Raw genomic sequence first — 19,902 nt, 5'->3', positions numbered from 1 at the left:
CAGAAAAAAAATTATACTAAATTAAAATATCACGCGTGTTGGTTTAAAACACGCGTGTTGGTTTAAAGAGGCTAGCATCCTGTTATATATATAGTGGGAGGCCAGGTTGGATCAAGTTATGTTCGAAATTATGGGAGATCGGGTTGGGCTGAGTCATGTTTAAAGTGATGCGAGATTGGTTGGGTTTAGTCATAATTTAGATTTGTGGATACTGTGTCTGTACGCTCAAATGAATTGATTGTATATTGTTTCTAATTCGAGCTTTTACGATTAATGATTAGCGTCAACGATCCGACAACACGTCTTGCATTTCAAGCACCAAAATGCTATTTATCCAATGAAATATCTTTTTTTTTTTTGAGAAAGAGGTAGACGAGCTACCTGCTTCATTCATTGATAAGTGAGCTAGGCAAATAGTATGGAAGCAGCCAGGGCTTCCGGGGCAAAAGAAAAGCAAGAAGAGGAACAAAACAAGAAAAGAAGAAATCAGAGAAAAAGAAACCAAGAAAATACCAAAGGAAAACCAAAAATAGGAAAAAAGGAGAAAGGATTAAAAACGGTGGTGCGCGGAGGGTAACGTCGGAGAATTAGGCCACAAATTTGTAAGAAGAAAAGCCCGCTCCAGAGCTCGGGTGGCATTAGGAGACGTTGTTCTGAAAATGAGATTGTTTCTTTCCGTCCAGACAACCCACCAAGTAGTCACCAGGGAGGTTAAGGCCTTGGTTCTTTGAACTGTGCCGATAATTGTTGTTGAAGAGGTCCAAAGTGCCCGGACACAGTCAATATCGTCGGCGTGTACCCCCGCCTTAAAGAGTAAGAATCGCGTGAAGATGCAGTTGGAGAAGAGATGATTGCAGGTTTCCAAGGCAAAAGCACAGTAAATGCAGTGGTCGTCGATCTGCATCCCACGAGTAAGCAGTCTGTCAGTGGTGGGTAGTCTCTTACGGAGTAAGATCCACATGAATACTTTGATTTTGGTCGGGATTTTTAAGGTCCATATATGATGGAACACCGTGTCCTTGAGACCGGTGTTGTCAATGAATGTGTAGAGGGATTTGACGGAGAATAATTGGTTAGGTGCTCACCGCCATCTGGGTTGGTCCGGGCAGTTCCTGGGGCAGAAGCAAAGGAGCAGTTCTTTGAATTGTGCAAATTGTGTACGGTTGGTGTTGGGTCGGCGCGTCGCGAAACCTCTGCAGATAAAGCGCCATCTCCATCCGTTAGAGTTCCAACATTGCGAAACCCTGACCTCCTTATTCCTAATGTTAGCAAAGATGGTTGGGAATAAGGTACTTAGCGGGGCTTCTCCAATCCAGATATCTGTCCACATCCTGATGGTGGTACCGTCACCTAGGTTGAAAGATAATCCGCACTTGAACAAATGTCTGCAGCGGAGAACGCTTTTCCACCACTGGGAGAACGGGACAAAGGCTGAACCCTCACGCAACGGCCTACGTCTAGTGTAATAGAGGCATCTTATCAATTTGCACCAGAGTAGGTGTGGCTTATAAAAGAAGCGCCACCACCATTTAGATAGGAGGGCCTGATTCATGGACTCCAAATCTTTGATCCCTAGCCCGCCATCGTCCTTGTTTCTGCATACGGTTCTCCAATTGACGAAGCAGGCGCCCCCGGAAACAACAGAGCATCCTCTCCAGAAGAAGGCTCTTCTCAAAGATTCAATACGGTGCAGAACCCATCATGGGGCTTTAAAGGTGGAGAGGTAGAAGAGTGGCAGGCTGGTAAGGACAGAATTGACCAGGGTCAGTCTTCCTCCTTGTGAGAGGAGTTTAGCTTTCCAACCATTGATTCTTGCTTCGATACGATTGACTATCTGATCCCAGTCTTCCTTTCGAATCTGCTTGTTGTAGAGAGGGATGCCCAGGTATCGAAACGGTAGGCTTCCAGCTTTGCATCCTAAGATGGAAGCTAGTCTGACACCTTTACTTGGGTTGGGGCCAAGGTAGTAAAGTTCCGATTTGTCCTTGTTGATCCTGAGCCCAGAGACCCATTCGAACAGTTTCAAGATAAATAGAAGGTTACGTATAATGCGTTTCGTGGGCTCGCAAAAGAAAATAGTGTCGTCGGCGTATTGGATGAGTGTGGTCTCGCATTCCGGTGTCGGCCCGATGCCGACAATTAGGTTGTTCCCCCTAGCTACTTCCGTCATCCTAGCTAGGCAGTCAGCCACTAGTAGAAAAAGGTAGGGGGAGAGGGGGTCCCCTTGCCGAAGGCCCTTTCTAGCTTTAAGCCAAGGGGTACACTGTTCGATCCAGGCCCTCCATTTATCACTGAAGCCTAGCCAACGTAAAATACTTTGAAGAAAAGACCATCGACGTTGTCGAATGCTTTTTCGAAATCTGCCTTAATGCTTACGCATTCCTTGCCAGTTTTTGAGCACCAATTCACGAGTTCAGATGCAGTAACGAAAGAATCTAACATAAGACGGTCTTTTAGGAAAGCTGATTGTGAATGGGAGATGATGGACGGTAGAACACTCGCTAATCTGTTGGCAAGGACTTTGGAGATAATTTTCTGGATGCCGTTAATAAGGCTGATCGGTCGAAAGTCATTGACCTTGCGTGCTCCGTCCTTTTTGGGAATAAGGCACACGAAGGAGTAGTCAACCGGGCCAGTTGAAAGCAGGTTATTCTGGAGATCAACGAAGACGTTGAAAATGTCCCTCTTGATTGATTCCCAGAAGGTTTGGAAGAAAAGAAGTGGGAAGCCATCTGGCCCAGGGGCTTTATCACTGCCAAGCTGAAAGGTGGCTGTCTTAACCTCTTCCAGGGTAAACGAGGTCGTGAGGAGATCCGGGTTGGGAAGTCTGTTGGAGCTGTAAAGGCCAGACCAGTTTTCGGGCGGTGTGTGTTGCTCATCCGCCTGCCCAAACAACTGTTGAAATTTTTGGAAGAAATATGATCTCTTGTGCTCTTCGTTCGAGATTTGCCGCCCACAATCATCTTCAATGACATCAATCGTGTTCAAACGTGTCCTTCCATTTGCCACCGCATGGAAGAATTTGGTGTTACAATCGCCTTCCCTTAACCAACGTTGGTTAGATCTAGTTTTCCACATGATTTCTTCCTCTAATAGGATGCGTTGCAAATTGGTTTTCAGGCGAGTTCGCTTGTCCACCATTTCGTCAGGTAAACTCATATGTTCCTCAAGCCGGTCTATGGCTTGGAGTTCGTCTAGCAAAGCCTTTTTGGTGTTGGAGATGCTGTAGAAGCTCGTCTTGCACCATTCTTTGATGCGTGCTCTGCAGTGCCGAAGTTTGGCGGATATAGTTAGGATTGCAGAGCGCTTGGGGGGAACTTCATTCCACCAGATGGGGACGTTGGTGATGAAATCCTCCTTGGTGAGCCAAACCTTTTCGAACCGGAATCTAGGCGGGGGGCGTTGAGATTTCGTGGAGAGGATAATTGGGGTGTGGTCGGAGGTGATGCGGGGGAGGGTTTTGACTTTACACAGCGGAAAGGATTGGTCCCATTCCGTGGATACGAGGAATCTGTCGAGTTTGGCCAAGGTGGGAGGGCGTTGCATGTTTGACCAAGTAAAGTCTTGGTTGGCAAGAAGTAGATCGATAACAGCGAGGTTGTTGATGAGATCAGTGAACATGGTCATAGCCCTCGAACTCCACAGATTTCCTCTTCTTTCAGATTGGTTTTTGGTGAAGTTAAAGTCACCGTAGATGACCCAGTTGTCGGTGCATGACTCTTTAAGAGAGATAAGCTCGGTGCAGAAGTCTTCCTTGCCGTCCCAGGATGGAGGCCCGTAAACATTCGTGAGGTGGAAGCCTTTACCACTGGCGAGGTGGGTTAGGTAAAGCGTGATAGAGCGATCGCGCACTATAGCCTCGCCGCAAGAGAAGAGATTGGAGTTCCAGCAAGTAATTAGACCACCGGAGGCCCCGATTGCCGGGATGAAGTGGCATTTGTCGAAGTTGGATCCGCAAAAAGACCGAAGGAAAGATCGAGACACCGAATCCACTTTAGATTCTTGGAAGCATAAAACGGACCCAAAGAGGGAGGACACAACAAATTTGACACTACGATGCTTAACCGGATCGTTTAGACCACGAACATTCCAGCTGAGAATACGAAATATCAAAACAGGACAGGAACCCAAAACGCTACTAAACAGAGCAGGAAACAGAAAATACACGACACAAAGACATCTTAGACTTCCACACGCAGGAACTTGCTGAGCTCCGCTGCGTCGGCGTCCGGAATCGTAGTACAAACTATATTGAGGTGACCAACACATCACTCAACCACCTCTTTATTACACTACAATAACAGCTACTGCATTTTGGAACTCCAACAAAAGTGCTTATGCTTAAAGCTTAAGCTCCAGGGTTTGCTAGCAGGTACTCTTCCACTCCTCTGAACAGCATGAAGGGCCCTTGTATGAGCTTCTTCTCCTCCTCGGCGCCGAGGGGCTCGTCGTCGACGGTGTCGTACTCGACCTTGAGCCTGACCACGCAGGTTTCGACGTCGCCGGTCGACTCAAACTTGAACTCAAAGGTCTGCGACTTGATCTTCTCGCTGACGCCGCCTTCGAGTACTTCGTACTTGAAAACATGGTTTGATTCGTCGAGCATCACCAATCGGCGCTTAACGTAGATCACTATCTTTGCAGCTGCATAGAAACTAAGATGCAAGTGAGATTCGAACTCAGAATTTTCTGACGTGACATTTAACAAGAACTAATTAATATTGATATTGAATTAACCACTTGATGATAATTTTTAACAAGAACTAATTAATTAATAATGATTACGGGTGTCAACTAAACTATATGGACGAAGGAAAAGTTAAAGAATTGTAAGATTCTTAATGTTGGATAATAATAATCGTGTCCTTAATTAGGTGCTTAATTTGATAATTGAATTATTACTGCAGCGTAGTACTATTCTAAATTATCCATGACAAAAAGAAACCATATACATTTCCCGATGCAACCTATATATTATTATACATTTTCATTTAAAAACGATCGATGGACTAGTTTGAACAATTAATCTCCCCTCTGATCTGTCTCACAAATTTATTGTCGTTAATTTGACCAAAAAAATTAGATAAAAAGTGATTCAAAAATATATATATTTAACAACTTGTATATATTATATTAGATTCACTGAGCGCCAATAAATGCGAATAAATTCACAAGTTGCAAGTAAGCAAATTTTGAAAATTTAAGAAATTCTTTTAATAATAAAAGATCTAAAAGATAAATGTCAAATTTGACCATTTGAGTAAAGCCCGTTGGCAATTTGGATATCATGCGCTATAATAAAAACGGTCTATAGCGACACTTTTAAATATAGGTACATGTCAAAAAAATGCTGCTAGCTAAAATTACCGACACTTTTAAAAAGTGTTGCTATATGTGGGGTCGCTAGGTATATAGTGACAGTTAAAGAGTGTCGCTATAACCTAAAAGAGTGCTGCTAACTTACCAACGCTTATTTAAGCATTTAGCAACCGTCGAAACTCTATCTCGTTGGCTGCGGTGGCGGAGGAGGACGACAGGAAAGACTTTTCGTCTAGAATTTTAGTGAATTGAGTGAAGAGAGAAGAAAAGATGGTAATTGATTTTTCTTTTTTTTTTTTCTGTTGTGAATCACGGCAAATGGACTGGGGTGTGGATTGAGTTGAGTAATCTTTTATTTTTTATAGATTGGGCTTTATATTTAGACATTAGATGGATATTTTTTTAAGTTTTAGCATAAATGGGACACTTTAAGAATAAAAGTGTCCCAAACATGTGTACCTAACTAATCTCTGTTGTAGTTGTAACTATATTTGTTAGATTTTGATTTAAAATTTAAAATTAAAATTTATAACTTTAAATTTTTAAATTTGAGATTTAAAAATATAGATTTTAATTTTGAATTTTTTAATTGTAAAAGTTATCTATTTAAATTTAAAATTTTAAATATAAAATAAAAAAAAAATTAAATTCAAATATGATAATTATATTTGGAGCCTAGCTCTTCGTCTCCTACTAACCTGGGGTGAAGGCGATCTTCTTGACGGTGCCGGGGCCGCCGTCCCCCTCGACGATCTCCGCGCTCGCGACGTGGTCGGGCACCATCTTCGGCAGGTGGACGTGGTCGTCGCGAAGCACCTTCCACAGGCGGTCGAGCCCGACGGCGAATTTCGCTTCGTCGCTTACGCATCCTGCAACCATGTTGGAGAACTGATAGCAGCTCTGCAGCAGCAGCAGAAAAGTAGCAGTGCAGCAAAGAAGAAGAATGAATAAGGGATCAGTTTTTGAAGAGCTTTTATAGACACAGAGAGAGCAAGGGCATTTTGGTAAATTAACATGAAAGAGAGATCTTCTGGGTAGGGATGAAAAAGGAGTGAGCTACTACTAGTTTGGCATCTTTTGGACTAGGTCAAATTGTTTTTTGGACTTAATACAATTAATAGTCACGGAAAATTTCAAATACTACCTCTATGTCGTTTCGTGTTTTCTCACTTTACTAGCATATAATTTAAAATAGGGGTAATTATTTATAAACCTCTGAAAAGTTTCCGACTTTTCGATTTACCCCTCTTAGAAGGCTAATATTGAAAATACTCTTTCTACATTCCAACCTATTTCTAATATACTTCTAGAGTTAAAATCTGTTAATTAACTCTGTTATTTCAATAAAATTACTATTTTACCCTTTCAAATATATCCTTTCACCATCACTGACTTTCTTATTTGCTCTTAAAGTTAGGGGCACAAAAAGTATTTTTACTTTTGGTCTTTTCCAATATACTCCTCTACTGTCACCAACATTTCTTATTTGCCCTTAAGTTAAGAGCAAAATTGGTATTTTAATTTTTTTTAACTGTGGTAGATATTTAACTCACGTTTGACCCAAATTAATTTAACAAGAGATAACTACGGGGGTATTTTGCAATAACGGTAGAACATATGACTATATGAGGGATATTTTAGAAAGAAAAAAAAAAGAGAATAAATCAGATATTTTCAAACGTATGAGGGGTATATAGGCAATTATCCCTTTAAAATATATCATCTTAATATCCTGTGGTTTTTTTTTTTGTTATTCCCTACACTAATTTTTTCGTTAAATCAGTGACAAAGTTAAAACCACAGGGTACTAAAGTGAATACTCGATAAATCATAGATGGGGCATTTAAAATTTTTTATATATAATTTAAAATAGAGTTAATAAAGGTACTGACGAAAAGAAAAAAAATAAAACCACAGGATACTAAAATAATATACTTAACCATAGAAGTGGTACTGCAGTCGTTTTTTGTATTCTAATAAACGAAATCTGTGTGATTAATGCACCGATAGACGGTCTTTTACGGCAGTCTTACCAATGGCTCACTTGCGATGCAACTTATCAATCGAAGACTGAAAGTCAACTTGCGTTAATTTAGTTTTTAAACTATAATTTATTATAATTTCTATCTCGAACTTAATCTTATTTAATTAGCTGACTGAATATTAATGTGTCAGTAATGTGAAAGTTATAAAACGGTATTGTGATCGATGATGCGACAACGATTATACCTGTTGGCATTCGGTTAAATCGAATCGGGTACGCCCATAAGCGGGTTCGATCCGACGGATATTATGTTATCTAATTGGATTAGGATTAATCTCGCTTTCAAATTGGAAAGCTAATTAGAGATAAATCTAATCATATTAGGATAACAATTAATAACCGATTTGGCTTTATCTCCAACGCCATTAGAATTTTAGAATTCTTTATAAATATGCGGGCGATCCCACATAACGAAAGATACACGGAAAGAACGGAAAAAGAAAGAATAAGAAAATAATAGAGAGAAACCACATCCTCCATTGACCTATTATTCTAGAGGGACTTGCACGGTGGATTTGCGATCGCGCTCGTTTGTAGTTCGATCCACCGCGAGTTTGGAGCGTGAGAAGACATTCAAGGACGATCCGAGGACACGTGAATCAATCTAAACGATCCGGGCTCATCGCGTTGTTGCGCGAATTGCTTCCGCAAAAGGTACGAACCGAATACTTCCGCTGCGTTCTACAATACCGTCGCATTATTTTCGCATATTCGAAACTTTATTATAGGAATAATAAATGCAAAATCTAGCTTCTTTTTTTTTTTTTTTGTCATCCAAGAGTCCCTGATTACTTGGGAAAAGCTTCTAGAAGCAATTTAGAAGCAATTAAACCATTTCATATCATAGGAAAAGTCTCAATGTTGATTTAGTATTCTCTCTTGCTTCTCAAGAAACTCTTATTAAATCACTGTCACCACCATTGTGGGAAGCTTCTTGTAGGTTTCCAAACATGAAAAAAAAAAGGGGTTTTTTTGATCTTTAATTATTTATCATCTTTAATATTTTATATGGTTGGTGCTTTTTAGTTTTATAAAATATTAAAATAATAAAAAATAAAAATATATTTTGATGTGGTTAGGTACCTAGGAGGATGAAGAGATTTGAAGTTTTTAACTTAGGGACTGTTTGGCAATCATTGTAAAATAAATCGAAGTTTTATCTCGCATTGTATTTAATATTTTGAAAAACTCTATACTTCGTAAAAAAATTATTTTGTTTTTCATTATTTGAATTGTCTATTAAAAAAATACTCTGTTTTACTTCTTATATAAAATAAAATTTAAAAAATTGTACTAAGCAAAACGAATACCTTTTCTCGCTGCTTCTCTCCTAAACCTTTTCGTTTGAGCAAAAAAAAAAGAAAAAAAAATAGAGAAAATTAAATGAGGAAGCAATAAGCGTTCGACATGGACGAAGCAATATGTGTCGTGGATGAATAGGGATGGAGAAATTCTAATTACGGATTCGAAACTAGCATGAAGGAGAAAGAGGAAGAGGAAGTAGACGAGAGTTTTGATTGAGAGAAGAAGATATAATATAAGAAGGGTAAAAATATTAATTTACCATATTGACTAACTAAGGTTAAGTATTTTACCTATGGTTAACTAAATTTTACTAACGGATCCTAACGACAATGGCATATTTAAAAATATTAAAACTTTTGTATGAATAATATAAAAAAGTTGAACTTCAGAGAGTTGTATGCAATTAACCCTTTTTTAGAGAGGTCTAATCAATTTTTTTTATTCCAAAATTACTCTTATAAAGTTTTTTTTTTTTTTTCTTTATTGAACTTTTCAAACAGGTCAACTAAAGAGAAAGAGTTTTTTTTGAAAACAGAGTAATTTGGCCTATTACTCTATATTAGAGAGTTTGCCAAATAGGCCCTTAAATTACAAAAAAAAAAAATGCATTTTTTTTATTATTGCTTTTGATTTCAACATTTATTGTCGAAACAAATAGATCTATATTGGTATGTAAAAATAATAAGCTAATACATACCAATACCCAGGATCATAAACAGAATAATATATAATTCACAGAATGCTATAGAGAAAAAATTCTTGATCAATTTGAGGAAGCGAGAAGCCCGATTGCGATATGAAGACCACCAACCGAACCTTAGGTAATCTGATTTCTTCTCCTATCTGAAGGATTCTCTCGTATAGTATCGAACAAATGATAACTCTTCACCAGCATGCACGTGAGAAGGTTGCAGTACCAATATCTTCTTTATATAGAGTCTAGATTAACTTTCCATCAAAATATAATTAGGATTCTATATATGAAAAAGAGATAACATATAATATATCAAGCAGTCTAGATGGTGTAGACACAACAATTGGGATATAACATTTTAGGCTAGTGGATTGGGCCCAACAAATTATTGGGTCGAGAAGTGTGAAAGCGAAGTATTATGCAGGGCAACGCGCTACGTCACGCGTTTAGTGGGAGCCACTTCTTGAACCTGCAGGAGCTGGTCTATGTGTGTAATTGTGATTAAACATGCAGGAGTCCATCTCTAGAATCTCATATCGCTTGGTAAATCCGGTCTATGTGTGTAATTGCGATTGAACCCGACGAGGACTTCCAGATTCAAAGTGGAGGAGTCTATAACATCACAAGGCTTGAAAATAATCCCACACCGAATAGATATGGCTAGATGTGACAGTATACAACTTTTTGAACCATAAGGTGACAAAGTAAAAATATGTTAAACTGTAGGGGAGGGGGGGATAAATTGAAGTTTAACCAATAAAATATTGGTTCCACCACCTGCACCAACCTGCCATTACCTGTTGTTACTTAATTTGCCAACCTATCATGTGGAGTGGTCCATCAACAAAAATACCAAAAGCAACAACTATACATGGTGGATGCTCTGGTGCTTATATATATATATATATAACAACAACAACATGGCATATTGGCATGAGCTCATTCTTAGGGCATAACATGTTGATGATGACAAATTAAGCCAGCAAGAAGAAGAAGAAGAAGCCAAGGAGGAGACAAGCAGAAGCTCTTCTACCAACCTAATAATAATTGAGTGTTTTTTTTTGTGTGTTCTTTTGCATGTTCACCCTTGGAGTTCGCAAAATTGCGCAATTTGTTCAGTAAAGTTGGTATTTACATGCGTATTTCTATAAACCTTTGCTATACGTACGCACTCATAACATACGAAATTGAGGTAATCTACACAGAATAATCTTGCTATCTATGGCGCTATACCCACGCCTCGGTCAAGTACAGCTCCAGTCATAGTTGGCGCTGCAAAATAGAGGGTGAGAACTAAAAAAAGTTTCTAGTAGGTTCGGCCGCCGGCTGCCGACCTCGCCAATCTACATATGGAAATGTATATACCTCGGGATGATTGAATATTGTAATAGTTAGGTTTAAATTTTTCGCTCTTGTGATATGCCCTCGTGCAGAACTGTATTATATTATTTTTTCTGTGTGAAATTCAATCTATTTGTTTTGTTTACACATTGAGAAAAAACTCTGTTCGTTCAGCGATCTATGTACGTGTCCGAACCGACCAAAATCTTATACTTTATCGAGCTTTTTTTTTTCCCTTCTTTTGCATATTTACCCTTGCAATTTTGCACACATTTTTAAGTTGGTTTTTGGGGTTGTCTATGCAAAAAAATAAAACAAAAAGGTTAGCTTCATAAAAAGTTAGCTTTATATGCGTATCACAAGAAGCCCAAAATTTTGCGTAGAAACATCTAGTAAGTCACGCACATACAAATAATTAACATTTTTACGAACACGCGTGTAAATACCAACTTTGTAGGGATAACTTTGTAAATATCTACATAATGTTGGTTTTTGTGTGCGTGTTCCTGAAAACCTTGCTTATTTGCTCTCATATCCTATAAAGAGGCTCTAATTTTTTAGGTAGATACCAAAACGCAAATACCAACTTTGCAGGGGTACTTATGCAAAAAAGCAAAACCCTAATTTAATTTAATTTAAAGAATCTAAACACCCACTTATTTTAATAAGGTAAAACCATACAAAACTAACGTGAACTACGGATGTTTTGATTTCACTATTCAACATTTTAAAATTTTAATTTAACTGCAAAATTTTTTAATTTTTTAAAATTTGAGTTAATCAACGGTATTTTCACTCTCAGGAAATCTTAATATAAGAACGTTTTTTAAACGACACTCGCGGGAATCATTCCCAAGCGTCCCGACAATATAGCAAATACTGACAGTTCAAAAAGTATTGTCATATAAACCTTTTACTATATCAAATCAATTTATTAAATGATAAATTTTACTATTAACGGCCAATTTGCATAAAAAATCCACTTATTTTGGGCTTTTGCAAAACCGGGCCACCTTTTTCGTTTTTGTAAATTCGGTCCGCTTTTTCAGCAAACTGACCAAAATACTCTTATTACTTTTTCTCTTTCCTCTTCCTCTCTTCTCTTCGTNGTGTGTTCTTTTGCATGTTCACCCTTGGAGTTCGCAAAATTGCGCAATTTGTTCAGTAAAGTTGGTATTTACATGCGTATTTCTATAAACCTTTGCTATACGTACGCACTCATAACATACGAAATTGAGGTAATCTACACAGGATAATCTTGCTATCTATAGCGCTATACCCACGCCTCGGTCAGGTACAGCTCCAATCATAGTTGGCGCTGCAAAATAGAGGGTGAGAACTAAAAAAAGTTTCCAGTAGATTCGGCCGCCGGCTGCCGACCTCGTCAATCTACATATGGAAATGTATATACCTCGGGATGATTGAATGTTGTAATAGTTAGGTTTAAATTTGTCGCTCTTGTGATATGCCCTCGTGCAGAACTGTATTATATTATTTTTTCTGTGTGAAATTCAATCTATTTGTTTTGTTTACACATTGAGAAAAAACTCTGTCCGTTCAGCGATCTATGTACGTGTCTGAACCGACCAAAATATTATACTTTATTGAGCTTTATTTTTTTCCCCTTCTTTTGCATATTTACCCTTGCAATTTTGCACACATTTTTAAGTTGGTTTTTGGGGTTGTCTATGCAAAAAAATAAAACAAAAAGGTTAGCTTCATAAAAAGTTAGCTTTATATGCGTATCACAAGAAGCCCTAAATTTTGCGTAGAAACGTCTAGTAAGTCACGCACATACAAATAATTAACATTTTTACGAATACGTGTGTAAATACCAACTTTGTAGGGATAGCTTTGTAAATATCTACGAATACGCGTGAAAACCTTGCTTATTTGCTCTCATATCCTATAAAGAGGCTCTAATTTTTTAGGTAGATACCAAAATGCAAATACCAACTTTGCGGGGGTACTTATGCAAAAAAGCAAAACCCTAATTTAATTTAATTTAAAGAATCTAAACACCCACTTATTTTAATCAGGTAAAACCATACAAAACTAACGTGAACTATGGATATTTTGATTTCACTATTCAATCTTTTAAAATTTTAATTTAATTGCAAAATTTTTTAATTTTTTAAAATTTGAGTTAATCAACGGTATTTTCACTCTCAGAAAATTTTAATATAAGAACGTTTTTTAGACGACACTCGGGGGAATCATTCCCAAGCGTCCCGATAATATAGCAAATACCGATACTTCAAAAAGTACCGTCATATAAACCCTTTATTATATCTAATCAATTTATTAAATGATAAATTTTACTATTATTTTTAATTATTCGACGCTTTAAAGCGCTAGATGCTTTAAAGCGTCAGAATAAATTTTACTAGCGTTTGGCATAAGCATTGGTATACACGTGACGACTCTTCATTTGTCGACACTTTTAAATGCGACGCTAGATTATATTGAGTTGCTCTTAAGCATCATTATATATAAAATAAATAAATAAATAAAAAATAAACGAAGCGGGTACGCGGGTAGCGTGCTACCTATCTCTAAAAAAAAAATATATAGAAAAAAAGAGAATTTTTAAATATTAATTTTCTCCAAGTGTTTGACTTTAAATAATTTCTAGCAATTATAAATTTATTAAAATAAGTAATTAACTTAAAAAGTCGAAACGTCACTGAGTAACTCAAATCAAATAAATTAAAATGTCAGATAGTAAAATCTAAATTTTAAAATTTCAAATAGCCGATTCAAAATGATCTATAGCTTAGAGAGTTCCAATTCCTGCAACTTACAAATTCATCAAAATAAATAATTAACTTAAATTTTAAAGCCAAAGTGTCAATAACACACCCAAATAAAAAATAAAAAATAAAAAATTTGAACAGTAAAATTAAATTTTTGAAAATTTGAATTAGCCGATTCAAAATAATCCGTAGTTCAGATAAGTTCCGTACGTTTTTACCTTTTAATAATAACAAGAAGCCATGTGGTAGACATTTTAAGCAAACTCATAAGACCCCATTAACAATTAACTAATAAAGATAAAAATAATCACCAACTTTTAAATATAAAGCATTAGATAGTAGGATATACAAGAGACCAATCAATCATAACCCTCTTCTTACAAAGATTGAATGAAGAAATTGAAGCTGTACAAGCAAGCACATTCTTCGCCCCCCCCCTCGCGCAANCGGGTTCTTCGTAATGGTGTAATGGTGCACCATTACACTATTAATGGTGTAATGGTGAAATCGCGCGGCGGTGGTCGGGCTCGGGGTCGGCGCGGGGGAGGAAGTAGAGCTTCCCCGGCTTGAGCAGGGCGTCGGGGTCGAGCGGTCGGGCTCGTAGTCCGACGCGCAGCCTTCCTCGGGTAACTAGTAGGAACGCGCGGCGCCGGCGCCGGTTGAGCCCTCGCGGCGGTGGTCGGGCTCGAGGTCGGCGCGGGGGAGGTCGACGAGGAAGTAGAGCTTCCCCGGCTTGAGCGGGGCGTCGGGGTCGAGCGGTCGGGCTCCGTGGCGAGGCCGGAAGTCGCCGTGCACGCCCCGTGCTCTTACAGGAAGAAAAAGAAGAAGAAGAAGAAGAGGGGAAAAAAAAAAAAAGCTCCAGCAGGAGGAAGAAGAAGAAGAAGAAAAAGAAAAAGAGAAAAAAAAATTGCTCCTGCAGGAAGAAGAAGAAGAAGAAGAGCCCGCCTGGCGGTGCTCCGGCTGTCGCTTTTTTTTTCGGCGAAAAAAAAAAAAAGAACGAGAGAACAAAGATGAAAGAGAGAGGAAAGAGAAAAAGTAATAAGGGTATTTTGGTCAGTTTGCTAAAAAAACGGACCGAATTTGCAAAAACGAAAAAGGTGGCCCGATTTTGCAAAAGCCCAAAATAAGTAGATTTTTTATGCAAATTGGCCTTAACTATTCGACGTTTTAAAGCGCTAGATGCTTTAAAGCGTCAGAATAAATTTTACCGGCGTTTGGCATAAGCATTGGTATACATGTGGCGACTCTTCATTTGTCGACACTTTTAAATGCGATGCTAGATTATATTGAGTTGCTCTTAAGCATCATTATATATAGAAAAAAAAAAGAATTTTTAAATATTAATTTTCATGCAGTGTTTGACTTTAAGTAATTTCTAGCAATTATGAATTTATTAAAGTAATAACTTAAAAAGTCGAAACGTCACTGACTAACTCAAATCAAATAAATTAAAATGTCAGATAATAAAATCTAAATTTTAAAATTTCAAATAGCCGATTCAAAATGATCTATAGCTTAGAGAGTTCCAATTCCCGCAACTTACAAATTCATCAAAATAAATAATTAACTTAAATTTTAAAACCAAAGTGTCAATAACACACCCAAATAGAAAATAAAAAATAAAAAAATTGAACAGTAAAATCAAATTTTTGAAAATTTGAATTAGCCGATTCAAAATAATCTGTAGTTCAGATAAGTTCCGTACGTTTTTACCTTTTAATAATAACAAGAAGCCATGTGGTAGACATTTTAAGCAAACTCATAAGACCCCATTAACAATTAACTAATAAAGATAAAGATAATCACCAACTTTTAAATATAAAGCATTCGATAGTAGGATATACAAGAGACCAATCAATCATAATCCTCAACCAAACAAAAAATAATAATAATAATAGCAAATGCCAAATTTATCAATGAATTGTCTCCATTTTCATTACTATCGAATGCTTTATATTTAAAAGTTGGTGATTATCTTTATCTATAAAGCATTAGATAGTAGGATATACAAGAGACCAATCAATCATAATCCTCAACCAAACAAAAAATAATAATAATAATAGCAAATGCCAAATTTATCAATGAATTGTCTCCATTTTCATTACTACCAACAAAACATAAAAAAAAAAAAAAAAAAAAAAAAAAAAAAAAAACCTCTTCTTACAAAGATTGAATGAAGAAATTGAAGCTGTACAAGCAAGCACATTCTTCGCCCCCCCCCTCGCGCAATTTTCCTCCTTTTTTTCTCTTTTTTATCCTTCGTTTCTGCGCCCGAGAGTATCGAAGCAAAACTGATGCATCAAAAGGAATTCAATGTTTTATTATCCAAAAGAATTTCGGCATGGATTGGTGGCAGAAGCTGTAAAAAATACGCCGCGAATTACGCTACGGCGAGAGCATTGTAATGATCATCAAGTGCAAAGCACGTCGAAGAGTTCGTCGAAGGGCTTTGGAGCTGCGAACACGGCTTGGGGAATACTAGTTCGGAGTACCCGGATACGTCGGAGCATGACCAAGAGCTCGAAGGATCGGAGTTTACCGTAAAATTGAGATCGGAGAGGCAGAGAGCCGTGAAGGGATCGTTTTCGATGCCCGAAAAGTTCCCCGCGACCGAGATGTTGCTCCCGACGATGCTCTTGAGCGTGATCTTCCTGATTATCGGGATCTCCGAGGGGTCGTAGTGGTCGTCGGGGTGCCCGCCGCTGTGCCCGTCGAATCGAATCGCCTCGCGAACATTTTCGAGCACCGAGTTCGAGATCACGGTCTTTTCGACGAAGCCGCCGCGGCCTAGGGTTGTTCTGAAGCTTACGCCGGTCGACGAGTTGTAAATGTAGAGCTGCTCGGCGCGGACGTCGGAGATCCCTCCCGACATCTCGCTCCCGAATGCGAGGGCCGCGCCGGCGGCGCTCTGGAGCGCCACCTTCGTGATTTGGATCTCGGTGGTGGGGCGGGCGTAGGAGATCCCGTACCCGTCCCAGCCGCTCTTTAGAGCGATCGCGTCGTGCCCGACGCTGATGCTGCAGTCCTCGATGCACATGTTCGAAGACGAATCTGAAAGTCGCGACATCATCTCTTTATTTAACAAAATTTTAGGTTAAAACGCCGAGATGAGCTACTCAGTAGTTCACCGAAGTCGCGAATTCAATAGCGAAGAGATGGCGAAAGCAACTATCGACAAATGAAGTTAAAAAGACGCGAACCGAATTCTGACCTGGAACTATTCCGTCAGTAAACGGAGAATCGGGCGAAGTTTGGATCGTAATGTTCTGAACGATTACGTTGCTACAAAAACAGCAAGCAAATGCGCGTATCAACATTTCGAAACCCCAACTACACTAAATCTTTCTCGGCGAAATGAAACATTATGTGGCAGATTGAAGTTCGTCAGACGGCGCACCTGCAGTAGACCGGATGGATGCTCCACGCGGGGGAGTTCAAGAAAGAGAGGTTCGATATCACGATGTCCTGCGAATCCGTGAACTCGACGAGATGAGGGCGGCTGTAGTTCAACTTACGGGAACGGAACCACTCCCACCAGATAGAACCCTGCCCGTCGATAACTCCATTGTTGCCTATTCGCGAGGCGTAAGAAAGTGAAGATGCAATGTTGAAACATCGAAATCTATAAAAACCTCTCTCGAATTTATAGGTTTCCGTCAAGCGAGCGACGAGTTTGTACCTGTTATGACTACGTCGGTCAAGTTGTGGCCGTTTATCAAGCTGCGGTGTCGCCCGCCAGGGAGGTCGATTCCTTGTCCGTACGACGGCAGTGGGTCGACAATAGGCCACTGAGATGATTCCTGCGAGGAACAAACAAATAGTGATAATAATAATAATAATAATAATACTTCACGGAAAATAATCGAAGAACAATCATTTTAACCCTATGCTTTACTAATTCAAGATTATGTTACAAAACGCAGTATCATCGGAGGTTTGCGACAGTAAAAGTAGCGATATTATACATAGTGACAACAAAAACAGTAATTAAAATGGCACAAGAAGTCATAATATTATGTGTTAGTAATCGTGTCGTGTATCGACCATGAATGATTAGAATTAAACTGTTCGATGGAATGGCAGTGCATAAGATCAGTCGTTTTCTTTGCTGTCGCAATAATTGAAGAGAACTGTGCTGTGGAAGGTTGGAAGATCAAATTATTGATGAGTCACTACTGTGCGTAAAAAGATCGCAGTGAAGTAACACTAAAAACATTTCAAGTAGTGGAAACAAAAAAGGATTCCTCGCAATCTCTACGCAAATTTCATTAGCATTCGACAAACTCAGTATCAAATTCGCGAAACATAAAAGCATGTCAACTCAATCTTATCTTATACACTTGGAACAGCAAATTAGAAATATGAAACTGTTGATGCGGAATTAAGTCGACAAGCTCAGTTTCAAATTTGCAAAGCATAAAAGCATGAATAGCAAATTAGAAATACTAAACTATAGTTGTGGAATTCGGTCGACAAACTCAGTATCAAATTTGCGAAACATAAAAGCATGTAGACTCACTCAATCTTATACACTTTGAATAGCAAATTAGAAATATGAAACTATTGACGCGAATTCGGTCGACAAACTCAGTATCAAATCAGCGAAACATAAAAGCATGTCAACTCGATCTTAGATTATACACTTTGAATAGCAAATTAGAGATGCGGAACTATTGATATGAATTCAGTTGAACATAAAAAGCATGAATAGCAAATTAGAAATACGAAACTACAGATGTGGAATTCGATCGACAAACTCGGTATCAAATTTGCGAAACATAAAAGGCATGTCAACTCAATCTTATGCACTTTGAATAGCAAATTAGAGATGTGAAACTGTTGATGTGTGGGATTCGGCGATATTCGAATACCTGAGTCCCGATTATGACGGCGCCTTTCTCCAAGAAGAGAGTGAGGTGGCTTGTGAGATTGAAGCTCCCCGTAAGCCATTCCCCTTTCGGAACATACAACTGCGCGCCGCCCTTGTCGGCGAACGAGCGGAGATAGAAGACGGCGTTTTGGAACGCGACCGAGTTCAAGGTCTCGCCGTCGCCCACCGCGCCGAACTCGGTGATCGTCACGCTGTGCGGCCGAGGATTTAGCCCCTGCTTGTATGTGCATTGCCCCTCACTTCCTCCACTGCCCTTGACCACAACATTGAAGACCCCCAAAACCAATAGAGGAAGCACCTAAACAAGCAATTAAAGCAAGATTCACAAAAAGTGAATGTGAATTATTATCAATTGAAGCTGATCAAAGGGAAGTGGTAGTAATTTTACTGTGAATTCTTTTCTTTAACAAATTAGTTGTTGGAAATTCAGATTAAATGCAGAAAAAAGAAGATAAGAACAATGAAATAACACTGAAAAATGTGTAGCAGAGTTTAAAAAAGACAAATTTTAAGTAAATAAGTTAGTTGATTTTAGTAAGAAAACAACACAATTTATAGAGAGGGAACAAGTTCAAAATAATAAACCAAATTAAAAACCAAAAAGACACAGATCAAGAATCTCTTGGAAAAGGTACTTAGATCTCAAAAAAAGAAAAAAAAAGGAGAGAGAAAAGAACAGTAAAAAAAACACATGTGAATGGGAACAACACAGGGACAAATTGAAACTTTTCCAAGCATCAAATAAAAAAAAAAATAACAAGACCCAGTTCACAAAACAACATATTGAGGAGGAAAATTGGCTCCTTTATCAAAAAAAAAATTTGCAGGAAAAAATTCCACAAAATTGTGTTACTAACCAATAAAAAAAAGAGTACTCAATAGCCTCTCCATTAAATCAAAAAATTAAAAAGAGACCCAATTCACAAAACAGCAAAACAAGCAGGAAAAATGGTTCCTTTATCAAAAAAATTGCAGGAAAATTCTACAAAAATTGTGTTTAAATAAAATAGACTCGAATCAGAAAACAGCATAATAAGCAGGAAAAATGGCTCAGTTATCAAAAAAAATTGCAGGAAAATTCCACAAAAATTGTCTCTACTAACCAAGAGAAAAACCCCAATTAACAAAACAGCATAATAAGCAGGAAAAATGGCTCATTTATCAAAAAAATTGCAGGAAAATTCCACAACAATTGTCTTTGCTAACCAAGAGAAAAACCCCAATTAACAAAGCAGCATAATAAGCAGGAAAAATGGCTCATTTATTAAAAAAAAAAAAAATTGCAGGAAAATTCCACAAAAATTGTGTTTACTAACCAAGAGAAAACGTACTTACTAGCCTCTTCATGAGCATCCACCCCCCTTGGGAGCAAGGGGAGAAAAATAGGAAAACAATTTTTTTAAAAAAAGGAGCAATAACACCACCAACCAATCCAAGAGAGGGGAGAGTGAGGAGAAGATGCAGAGTAATGATTGGGGAATTAGAGAGAGAGAGAGAGAGAGAGAATATGAAGTGGTGAGAGAGAGAGAGAGAGAGAGAGAGAGAGAGAGGT

The 19,902-nt window shown here is 38.3% G+C and overlaps 2 protein-coding genes across 4 annotated transcripts; both read right to left on the bottom strand.

Annotated features, from left to right (window-relative positions):
- Window positions 4,108-6,258, bottom strand: LOC109719306 (major pollen allergen Bet v 1-G-like). The gene is made up of 2 exons (XM_020245882.1): window positions 6,018-6,258; window positions 4,108-4,644 (listed from the first exon to the last, which is right to left on the bottom strand). Exons 1-2 carry the CDS (start codon window positions 6,196-6,198, stop codon window positions 4,349-4,351), a joined length of 477 nt encoding a protein of 158 aa, XP_020101471.1. The 5' UTR covers window positions 6,199-6,258; the 3' UTR covers window positions 4,108-4,348.
- Window positions 13,826-19,902, bottom strand: LOC109719521 (probable polygalacturonase). 3 transcript variants are annotated; one of them, XM_020246261.1, is made up of 8 exons: window positions 19,686-19,902; window positions 18,331-18,648; window positions 17,139-17,259; window positions 16,857-17,031; window positions 16,671-16,741; window positions 15,999-16,510; window positions 15,680-15,750; window positions 13,826-13,896 (listed from the first exon to the last, which is right to left on the bottom strand). In XM_020246261.1, the coding sequence occupies exons 1-7, from the start codon at window positions 19,701-19,703 to the stop codon at window positions 15,712-15,714; spliced, it is 1,254 nt and encodes a 417-aa protein (XP_020101850.1). In that variant the 5' UTR covers window positions 19,704-19,902; the 3' UTR covers window positions 13,826-13,896; window positions 15,680-15,711. The 3 variants fall into 3 exon arrangements, with proteins under 3 accessions (XP_020101850.1, XP_020101849.1, XP_020101848.1); XM_020246260.1 differs by lacking the exon at window positions 13,826-13,896 and having other exon boundaries at window positions 15,492-15,750; XM_020246259.1 differs by lacking the exon at window positions 13,826-13,896 and having other exon boundaries at window positions 15,492-16,510; window positions 19,686-19,899.

Source organism: Ananas comosus, linkage group 13, assembly GCF_001540865.1.
Source record: "Ananas comosus cultivar F153 linkage group 13, ASM154086v1, whole genome shotgun sequence".
Classification (NCBI taxonomy): Eukaryota; Viridiplantae; Streptophyta; class Magnoliopsida; order Poales; family Bromeliaceae; genus Ananas; species Ananas comosus.
Note: the sequence above shows the minus strand (reverse complement) of the source record. Positions and strands in the feature narration are given on the sequence as shown.